The sequence below is a fragment of the Lontra canadensis genome, unplaced genomic scaffold (genome assembly GCF_010015895.1).
Source record: "Lontra canadensis isolate GAN:19392208 unplaced genomic scaffold, GSC_riverotter_1.0 scaffold1, whole genome shotgun sequence".
NCBI lineage: Eukaryota > Metazoa > Chordata > Mammalia > Carnivora > Mustelidae > Lontra > Lontra canadensis.
In genome coordinates, this window is record NW_022630995.1 from 94,965,923 (window position 1) to 94,977,486 (window position 11,564).

General features: G+C 41.6%; 1 protein-coding gene across 1 annotated transcript in view; it reads right to left on the reverse strand.

The window, feature by feature from the left end:
- The window catches only part of ANK2 (ankyrin 2), a 662,258-nt gene extending 651,911 nt beyond the window's left edge, over nucleotides 1-10,347 (reverse strand). Inside the window, exon 1 of the mRNA XM_032859277.1 lies at nucleotides 10,224-10,347. Coding sequence (XP_032715168.1) covers nucleotides 10,224-10,295 — 72 coding nt within the window. The 5' untranslated portion in view covers nucleotides 10,296-10,347. The remainder of the gene's footprint in view (nucleotides 1-10,223) is intronic.
- Between the last annotated feature and the right edge of the window lie 1,217 nt (nucleotides 10,348-11,564).

The following is an 11,564-nucleotide window of genomic DNA, read 5'->3' on the forward strand; positions in this document are numbered from 1 at the left end:
TGTACATAGATGAATTAATCTATAAACAGAATATTTCTAGAAGGAATATGTAAGAAGTGGTTGCTTCATGGGGAGGGGATTGCAGAGTTTTGTTTGGAATAAGGTTTACTTAGAGTCATTAGAGTTTAATAATGGGCCTATAAGATAGAATGATTATTGTTATTATTTTTTTTAAATATTTTATTTATTTATTTAACAGAGAGAGCTCACAAGTAGACAGAGAGGCAGGCAGAGAGAGAGGGGGGAAGCAGGCTCCCCGCTGAGCAGAGAGCCCGATGCGGGGCTCGATCCCAGGACCCTGGGATCATGACCTGAGCCGAAAGCAAAGGCTTTAACCCATTGAGCCACCCAGGCGCCCCAAGATAGAATGATTATTATTTGCATTTTATAAATTACAAAACTAAGGCTTAGCAAAATTAAATAATTTATTTACTCAGAATTACTCAGAATAGGGGCGCCTGGATGGCTCAGTGGTTTAAAGCCTCTGCCTTCAGCTCAGGTCATAATCCCAGGGTCCTGGGATCCAGCCCTGCATTGGGCTCTCTGTTCGGCGGGGAGCCTGCTTCCTCCTCTCTCTCTGCCTGCCTCTCTGCCTACTTGTGATCTCTCTCTCTGTCAAAAAAAAAAAAAAAAGAATTACTTAGAATAATTTATTTACTCAAAGAGCAACAGAGCAGCTATACAAGCCCAATTTCTGACTTTTATGTCTACTTCTCAGGAAAATGACTTTTATGTCTGTTTCTAGCACTGTCCTGGGAGAAGGGAAGGGGCTGATATTAAGTATTTCTTGTATAACAACAATACCTAAAAGTATTTAATATTTACTAAATGCCAAGCATTAAGCAAAATGCATTGTGCATTATATTCATTATACTATTTAATTCCTTTTTTTTTTTTCAAAGGTTTTTATTTATTTATTTGACAGAGAGAGACAGAGCGAGAGAGGGAACACAACAGGCATTGTGGGAGAAGGAGAAGCAGGCTTCCGGTCAAACAAGGAGGCTGACGCGGGCCTCAATCCCAGAACCACGGGATCAGGACCTGAGCTGAAGGCAGACGCTTAACGACTGAGCCACCCAAGTGCCCCCATACTATTTAATTCTTAAACTGATTTTATGCAATGAATACTGCTACGATCCTATAAGTGAGGGAACTAGGCACAAATAGGTTAAGTAGTCTGCCTAATGTTACACGGCCATTAAGTGACTAAACCAGACTTTGCCCTGGACACGTGGCTATCCCAGCCTCCATTGTCAAGCTCTATCTACCCCCTCCATACACAGTACTTGGGCCGGGGGTGCACACACTGACCTCTCAGTCTGCTCTCTAGAGAACAGACTGGAAGGAAAGGCCAGTTCCAGCCCAGGAAGCAGACTTGAGTTCCCTGAAACAGAAAATTCTGGTTCCTGACTACCCAGAGCATAGTTTCAAAGACAAAAGTGCTGATTCAGTGTGAGCAAGTTCCCTTGCACCACATTCTCCTCATTTGGTATGAAAGGGTATCATCAGAGGAGGCCCAGAGTGGGAGCCTCCATAGGTCACGGTTTCTGCTTATGTCTAAGGGTAATACTATGTATGTAGCTCCCTCCAGACTCCAATGACACAACCCAAATCTGGGACTATGGAACAACTGAAAGTCAGGCAAAGTGTATTCAGTGTTTTCATATAGTGATTGATAAAGATTTAAGTGGGAAAATATTCCCTCTGCAATGTTTATTTAACTAATTTAACTCTCTCTCTAATAAATAAATCTTAAAAAAAAAAAAGAGCTAGGTTTACAGACTACTAAATGCAAGGCTGTATGTGTCACTATCTCCTTTAAAAAAAAAAAAGAAAAGATTTTATTTGTTTATTTCTTTGAGAGAGAGCATGAAGTGGGGCATGGGGATGAGGCTGGAGAGGGAGAAGCAGATTCCCGGCACAGCAGTGAGCCCGACCCCAGGACCCAGGATCATGACCGGAGCCAAAGGCAGACACCTAACTGAGCCACCCAGGGGCCCTCTTTTTTTTCTTTTTTTTTTTTTTTTTAAGTACGTTCTACACCCAACGTGGGGCCTGAACTCACGACCCTGAGATCAAGAGTCTCATGCTTACCAATTGAGCATGCCAGGCACCCCCCAATTAGCTCCTTAATATACCATAATCTACCCATAAAATAACTTTTTTTTTTTTTAAGATTTTATTTATTTATTTGACAGACAGAGATCACAAGTAGGCAGAGAGGCAGGCAGAGAGAGAGGGGGGAAGCAGGCTCCCTGCTGAGCAGAAAGCCTAATGTGGGGCTGGATCCCAGGACCCTGGGATCATGACCTGAGCCGAAGGCAGAGGCTTTAACCCACTGAGCCCCCACATGCCCCAACTAACTCTTTTTTTTTTTTAAAGATTTTATTTATTTATTTGACAGAGAGAGATCACAAGTAGGCAGAGAGGCAGGCAGAGAGAGAGAGAGAGAGGGAAGCAGGCTCCCTGCTGAGCAGAGAGCCCGATGTGGGACTCGATCCCAGGACCCTGAGATCATGACCTGAGCCGAAGGCAGCAGCTTAACCCACTGAGCCACCCAGGTGCCCCACTAACTCTTTTTTTAATAACTCTTTAAAAACATGGAATGCTAATGTTCTACAAATTTATAATGAAGCTTTAAGTCCCAATTTATTTTTCATTCCATTGCTCATATTCAATATATATTGAATACAACTAATTTAGATTTTTTTTCTTTTTTTTAAAGGTTATATTTATTTAGGGGGTGCCTGGGTGTCTCAGTGGGTTAAAGCCTCTGCCTTCGGCTCAGGTCATGATCCCAGGATCCTGAGATGGAGCCCCACATAGGGCTCTCTGCTCAGCAGGGAGCCTGCTTCCCTTCCACACTTTCTCTCTGTCTGCCTCTCTGCCTACTTGTGATCTCTGTCAAATAAATAAATAAAATCTTAAAAAAAAAAAGATTATATTTATTTATTCATCAGAGAGAGAGAGAGAGAGAGAGAGAGCACAAGCAGGAAAAGCAGTAGGCAGAGGGAAAGCAGGCTCCCTGATGAGCTGTGAGCCCGAAGTGGAGCTCAGTCCCAGGACCCTGGGATCAGGACCTGAGCTGAAGGTAGATGCTTAATCTACTGAGCCACCCAGGCATCCCTAGAAATTTTTTTCTAAAGTCTCTGAAAACTCTCTGTATTCATCAGGTAGGTACACAACATATTATCTTTTCATTTTCCATCTCTTTTCTTTTTATTTTTTTAAGATTTTATTTATTTATTTGACAGACAGAAATCACAAGTAGGCAGAGAAGCAGGCAGAAAGAGAGAGGAAGGGAAGCAGGCTCCCTGCTAAGCAGAGAGCCCAATGAAGGGCTCTATCCAAGGACCCTGAAATCATGACCAGAGCTGAAGGCAGAGGCTTTACCCACTGAGCCACCCAGGTGCCCCTTCCATTTGTTTTTATAATATAGTTTTATTGTATACATTTCACTTTCATAGACAGTTTCCAACCCGAACTATAAGGACTTGCCTTAGATCTTCATGTGATGTTTAAATTGAAAATTATGTAAATAACATTTTTAAAAACTAAGCCAAAAGTATATTGTCATTAAGGTTTCCTAAAAATGTCATGATACATACTTTTTTCTAAAATCTGAAAAACTCAAAATATCTAAAGAGGCACCTGGGTATCTCACTCTGTTAATTATCTGCCTTCAGCCCAGGTCCTAATCTTGAGGTTCTGAGATCAAGGGCCACATAGGACTCCCTGCTCAGCAGGGAGTCTGCTTCTTCATCTCCTTCTCCCTCTGCCCCTCCCACTTGCTTGTGAGCACTCCCTCTCTAATGAAAAAAAAATCTAAATCCAGAAGAGAGAGTCCAGAAATGGACTCGTGCCAATATGTCAATTGGTTTTTTACAAAGACACAAAAGTAATTTAATAGATAAAGCATAGTCTTGGGCACCTGGGTGGCTCAGTCGTTAAGCATATGCCTTCAGCTTGGGTCATGATCCCAGAGTCCTCAATTCGAGCCCCTCATGGGGCTCTCTGCTCAGTGGGAAACCTGCTTCTCCCTCTCCCACTCCCCCTGCTTATGTTCCCTCCCTCACTGTCTCTCTCTCTATCAAATAAATAAATAAATAAAATCTTTTAAAAAAGAAAAGCATAGTCTCATCAACATATAGAGCTGAACAACTGGATAGCTGTAGGCAAAAAAAGAAAAAAAAAGATCTTAATCTTTAAGTTACAAAAATCAACTCAATATGTGTGATAGACCTAAATGTAAAATGTTAAAACCATAAAACTTTTAAAAGAAAATGTGGGAGAAAATCTTTGTGAGTTTAGATTAGGGAAAGAGCTATTAAATATAATAAAAGCACAACCTATAAAAGAAAAAACTGATCATTAGGCCTTATCAAAATTAAAAACCTTTGCTTGAGAAAGACAGAGAAAGGACAAGAAACTAAGAAAAAAATGTTTTCAAATCACATATCTAACAAAGAGCTTATATCTAGAACATATAAATAACTCTAAACAGTAAGAAAGCAACCCAATTTAAAAGATGGTCAAAGTATTTGGATACCAAAAAAATGTTAAGGATGAGGGCGCCTAGGTGGCTCAGTGCCTTAAGCGACCCAGGACCCTCTGCCTTCGCCTCAGGTCATGATCCCAGGGTCCTGGGATAGAGCCCCACTTGGGGCCCCTGCTCAGAGGGGAGCCTGCTTCTCCCTCTTCCCCTGTCCTCCTCCCTCTTGTGCTCTCTGTCTCTCTATATCTCTCTGTCAAATAAACAAAATCTTAAAAAACAAGATGTAAGGATGGCAACTAAGCACATGAAAAATGTCCAACAACATCAGTCATCAGAGAAACACAAATTAAAATCACAGTGTGATACCTCTACACACCTATTAGAACGACTAAAGCAAAAAAATGGTAACACCAAATGCTGACATGGATTTCTCTCAATGAGGAACTCTCATTGTTGGGAGGAATAAAAACAGCACAACCACTTTGGAAACAGTCTGGCAGTTTATATAGAGTTAAATATACACGGACCATATGATCGAGTAATCCTATTCCCAGGTATACAACTGAGAAATTAAAACTCTTATGTTGGGGCACCTGGGTGGCTCAGTGGGTTAAGCCTCTGCTTTAGTCTCAGGTCATGATCTCAGAGTCCTGGGATCCAGGCCCACATCAGGCTCTGCTCAGCAGGGAGCCTGCTTCCCCTTCCTTCTCTGCCTGCCTCTCTGCCTTCTTGTGACCTGTCTCCCTCTGTCAAATAAATAAATAAAATCTTTAAAAAAAAATAAAACTCTTATGTTCACACGATACCTGTACACAAATGTTTACCGGCAACTTTATTCATAATTGCTGCAATCTGGAAACAACCCAATGTCCTTCATCTATCTGAATGGCTAAACAGTGGTACAAGGGAACACAACTCCATAATAATAAGGAACAAAACATTAATGCACACAGGAAGGTAGATGGATATTTAGAGCAGTATGCTGAAAGAAAAAAGTCACTTTCAAAAGGTTATTATTTGGATAATCCCACTTCTATGGCATTCTAGTAACGGCAGAAATATAGGGACAGAGGACAGGCCAGTGGCTGCCAGGGGTTGGAGGAGGGAAGGTTTGTTTGACTACAGGGGAAATGGCATGAGGGAATGTTTGAGGGAGATAGAATTGTTCTGTACCTAGGCTGTGGTGGTGGAAACACAACTTAAGTATTTGCCAAAACTCACAAAACTGTATAAAAAATGAACTTTACTGTAAGCAAATTTTTAAAAATTAAAAACTCTATAAACCAATTATATCATTGTATCACTATATTATTTTATTGCCTTGTCTTCCATCCCCTCACTGTCTAAAGGAAATTATCCTCTTTTGGAACTCAAATATTTTACATAACATGAAAATTCAAAATGTAAATTATCTTGACAACCATAAAGAAAGAACAGAATTAATATCAGAAGCATTGAAGACCTTGAAAATAGAAGCCTACTGTTTTATTTGCTTGTTTATGCCTGCTCAAGAAGACTCTCATTAACCCAACTCGTTCTCAGAATTATTTTTCTCAGGACCATCGTAGAATTAGCAAGAATAATCGGGGAGTTCTCAGGAGTAAGCAAAAGCTAAATGAGGGCTTTAGTCTCTCCTCTTAGCATCCGTAACACTAAAGAAATGATCTCTTAGAGAATACAGAAGCAAACATGGAATTCAAGTTATTCTCATTTGAAGAAAAAGAGTAATGAAAATTACTTCAACCCTCCTACAGTTATTTTCAAGGTAAAGGAGACCTAAAGGGCAATTTCATGAGGATGGTTACAGACAGCTCAAAGTAGCAAGAGTACCAAGATGCGCTTCCTCTATAGTCACAATGTCTGAAAATTTGAGGAGGAAGACAATAAATAATAGTGATTCTAAAACAAGGCATCATTAATTAAGACCAAGTTCTATTTTTTAAAAGATTTTTGCTTGTTTATTTGACAGAGAGAGAGCACGCGAGCGAGCACAAGCAGGCAGAGTATCAGGCAGTGAGAGAGGGAGAAGCCAACTCCCTTCCGAGCAGAGAGCTCTACACGGTACTCGATCCCAGGATCCTAGGACCATGACCTGAGTCGAAGGCAGATGCCCAACAAACTGACCCACACAGGTGCCCCAAGACCAAGTTTCAAGTCCCTGAGTTGCAGCTTAGTAGCTATGACCTTGAGCATGTAGTTCAGTTTCTCTAAACCCACAATTCTCATCTGGAAAATGTGAATAACAATACCTCCTTCATAGGACTGTTGTGAACATTGTACCTAGCTTAGCATCATGCCTGATTCATTATAAATATTGCATTATTATCATATGTGAATTCTCTAAGTTTCTAGAGCAAACAATGAAGAACACTGGTTTGCTGCCATTAATGCAATGTCACCAATGCCTACAAATCTTGGAGAAGGATTGATCATTAAACAAGAAAGATACTGGCACCAATTATAAAGGATGTCTTACAGCTTTCCAATTTTTAAAGCAATCATTGCCTTGGAAACTCCCATCAGAGTTCATCAGAAAGGTAGTTAAGGCCCAGAAAGATGCTAGCAAAGTATCTTAACTTCAAGATCTCAATAAATACTCATTTAATTAAATGATTTAAATTATCTGGCAATGACCATATAAATCATGTGGATCTCTTAATGTACATAATATACAGAGACAAAACTATTTAAAAACTTAGTTCCAAAACTATATTTCCTTAATCTTTTCTTTTACAAAGTAAGAAAATGAATAAAGAATAAACACAGGATGAAATCTAAGAAATTTGTCTTTCTATTGGTAACTAACTTGACTTAGATATTTAAAAGGTAGGTGAAACTTCTGTGCCTCAGTTTTGTATATAAAATAAAGATAACCATTTTCTTAAGTGGAAAAAAGTACATATCTAGGATCTTAGGAGCCTAAGAGAGGCTGTTAACTTTTGATAGCTTTGATAACTTTTCTCTCCCTCAACATGACAAGAATGAAGTTGAAGGTCATTGTTCCTTGACCTTCTCATTTTTGGAACCTAGATTTTAACTACACTATGTAAAGGCACTGGACTGTTTTAGCTGTTTCATGCTGCATCAGTATTTCCCAAAAGATTAAAAAAAAAAATCTTTGTCCAAAAGATCAAGTTGTAAAATGATATATATATAGTACCTGATATGTGATTCTAATAACACATTAATTAAAAGAGAACAGAAATATATCAAATGAATGAAAACGTGAATCCAGTCATACAGTGACTTTTTAGATATACATAAACTTAGGTATTAGGTATTAGGTGAATGATCAAAACAAAAGCTGAGAAATAAACAGACTTAATGTTAGTCTTCATTAAAAATATATATGTACACCTGCTAATGTTAAGATTTTTTTTTGTCCTCTTCCTTTATCTTTAGGGCATAAAATATTACTTTACACTGAATAGATATTTGTTGAATAAATGAATCTTCACATAGCATATTTTCATTGAGATTGGAAGTTAAATACACTAATTTACCAATTATATTTATAATCACCAAAAGCCTTTCTAAAATATTTTTATTTCTAGACATCATTATGTAATTAAAATTTACTCTTTTGGCCTTCCACGCTTTCTCAATTACACTTTTTCTTTCAATCATGGTTTAAAAAGAAAAAAAAAAAAAAACAGATTTTCATTCAATTCTGATTCAATCCAGAATTGAGTTGAAAAAGAATCATCAAAGAACAAGGAGAAAGATGTCTGAGAAACAGTGACACAGTTAAAATATACTGGGACTGGGGCCTAACATATTTCACCATTTGCAGGAAAACACTGTTATCCTTTCTGTTTTTTTTATTCCTAATTGTTCAAAATCACTTGCAGGCAAATGGTGATACTGCAGTCAGAGATTGTCAGTATTTTTTTTCCACCTGCCTGGATGAATCAGGTAGAACGGTATGACCAATAATTTCAGCAACCTATTTCTACATCCTATGCAAATTAATGCACCAATCACTAAGAATGCTTCTATAAGGTCATATAAATGAAAGTCTAAACAGAGGACACCAGTCAATTACTTGAATGTTGCAGCATTATGTCATTTATACAGCTTCTAATTATGAGGTCCTCTAAGTAGAGTATCTACTCTGCAAAATAACAATGACCTTTCTTGAAAATTTCTTCTTATAACTATTTTCATACATACTATTTCTTAGATCAGTAGAACTATTCTAAATATAAAATGAGATTTCATAGAGCTTTTATGAGTACATATATTCTATTTCAATTAATATGTTTGTCTTTAGTGCTTAAATATACAGACATACATAGTTAGCCAAATAGATACAAAAATGATTTTTTGCATAGGATGTGCTTTCCCTTATACTGCAAATTCCAATAATTTCACCTCCATTCTTGGATGCATAAATATCACATATACAGATTTAATGAAGCATGCCACCACAATTCTTCAGGGAAAAAAAAAAAAAAGCTTCAAGTGCAATTAAAAATGCATTGTCATAAAACTATAGTCCTGTATCCCATAAGAATTTAAAACCCTAACAATTCTTTGGGACACAGAGTGCCATAAAAAAAGTATAAATTAATTTTTAGTTATTGCATTAAAAATGCACATAAAGAAAAGTTGCCCCTAAAATAACACTACCTATACATAATAACATGCAAATGTGGCAAAGACCTTGTCAAGTGTCAACCAAATTTTACCGTCAGATTTTCAAAAATTCTGAAGCCCCTGGTGTTCAAAATTTCTACACCACCCTGAAGAAAGACCATTCTGTGGGGTATTCTCTTCCCCCAAGACAGTTTCCAACCAATTTTACCCTATTTCTAAACAGCAATCCAACTCTCTTTGGTAAAGAGGTTGCCTGCTTGAAGTCAGTGGGTCCTATTTTCACGCCCATGCACTACCCCAAATAGGGCAAGCAGACACTTGCATTACTACTGCGATAACCTAAAGTGGTAACGCTGTAGTTCAGGCAATGACAGCAGGAAACAAAAAAACAAAACTCTTAAGACACAAATCACAGATCACAACCAGATGGAGTACTACTCCCTTGTTTCAGTATTACCATACAAACAGAAAACGGGACTCATTCAAAAGCAATGTTCATTCCCCCCTTGCAGTGTTGGGGAAAACTGTCTTTGCACACGAGAGAGCAGAAACACATGTTTTCTAGTACTGCACATCTAACACAGATCTGCAGTTGTCGGGTGTAGCTCTGTCTCAAAGTTAACTGCTGAGTAACATCTAGACAAGGCTCCTGCTCTCCTAAGGGCGGGAAAGTGAATGCTTCCAGCAGTCCCTCTTAGAGTCCTCAGGGGATTTGGGTCAGGGGCACATTGCCACCCTGAGGGCACAGTGGGTTTCTTCTAACGTGCAGCTCCGCAGTAGATCATGTGACTTATGGGTGTGTGCCTCTGTGCGCGGGGGGGGGGGGGGGGGGAGGATGAGTTTGAGGGGGGTGTGTGCAAAAGTTACACGTCTGTTTTTGTTAGACGTGTCTTTCCTAGGAGTGTGTCTGTCTGTCTTTCTGTCTGTCCGTGTGTCTGTGTCTGTGTGTGAAGTTGGAATAAAAAAAAAAAAAAAAAAGATTCAGAGAATGGTCCTGGGCCGGGCGATGCGGCCAAGTACGCCTATGTCAGCCCCACCTCTCAGTCAGCCTCTACACTGGGGCGAGGTCCCCGTCCTTGGGGGAGGAGAGGACAATGGGGTGCGCCCCTCCCGCACTTTGTGCACCCACCTGACGAATCCGCGGCGGGTTCGGCGGGGTGGAGGCCCCGCCTTCCGGGGCCGGGGAGGTGGGAGAAGCCATCTTCCTGGTGCTCCGGGTTTCTTCCTCCTGTCACGCCCGGGTCTCCCGCGTCTCCCGCGTCTCCTGCGACTCGTCAGCGCCGGGCCTGAGGCCCGCGGCCCCACAGGGACTCGGAGGCTCCGCAGCCGCCGCGCCGCGGCGCGCGGCCCCGCCCGGGCTCCTCCGCCGCAGAGTGCAAGGAGCGGCTGCCGGCTGGGCTCGCCCTCGCGGAGTCCCGGCCGGAACCCCTCAAGTCTTCCCGCGCCCACCTACCTCCCAGCGGGGAGACTCGGGGCCATGGCGGGCCGGGGTCTGGCGCGACCTTGGCCGCGAGGCTGGGCGGACGGCGGCCGCAGCCCAGAGCCGCGCTCCGCGCGTGTGTCTGAATGTGCGAGCGGCCGGGCTTATTCTAGCGGCTCCGGGAGAAAGGAGGCTGCTTCCCTCGCTGCTGCCGCTATCGCCCGGAGAGCGATGAGCTCATGGACAGCTCCCAGAAATATGTCTATATGCACCACTGACTGCCGGAGTTCGGGAGGTGGGTGGGGATAAGGAGGCTCCTCCGCGGGCGCTCCCGCATCACAGGCGGACGTTCCCCCGGGAGGCCCCCGGCCTGCAGGGCACGTCCAGCTCTTCCCTGCCTGTCTCCACTCTCACCCGGCTCTTTCCATTCATGCCATACACGCATTGCCAGTTCACACTCATTCTCCCCCTCCGCATTGTGATAGGCACGCACTCACCGCTAGCCTCCACAGACACACATTCTTTGTTCTGCCAGCCACTCTCGATTGATAAGGGAAATTAATTCATGGATTGAACAGGGTGTGGATTGCCACTGAGACTTAAATGCATGTCCGATGTGGGCTGACGAAGTGCTTTAAGCCGTGTGTCATTTACTCTTTGGGCGTTTCCCCAAGATCCAGCTTCTCCTCTCCCGTCTTCATTCACTATGACAAAACATCCTCCGGCTGCCATCCCGGGTAGTGACGGCCCCATCGTCACTAAGGTGAAGAGCATGTCCTCTGCAGTCCTGTGAAGAACGTAAAAGACAGGACCAGGTTTTACAGAGCTCAGTCTCCACAAAAACTTGTGGCAGGAGTAGTGAATCCCACACAGGGCCCAGCTTTGTTTGCATTACTGTTTCTCAGGGATACAGTTGGAGCTACCATTGACTAAGTGCAAACCACTTTCCAAGATCTGATCATTTTTTCCAATTATTGGCTCAGCTGCCCCATTGGAGTGAGCAATTATGAGCAATTCTTTCCATTGAAGTGGAAATTATGGCTTTTTGCA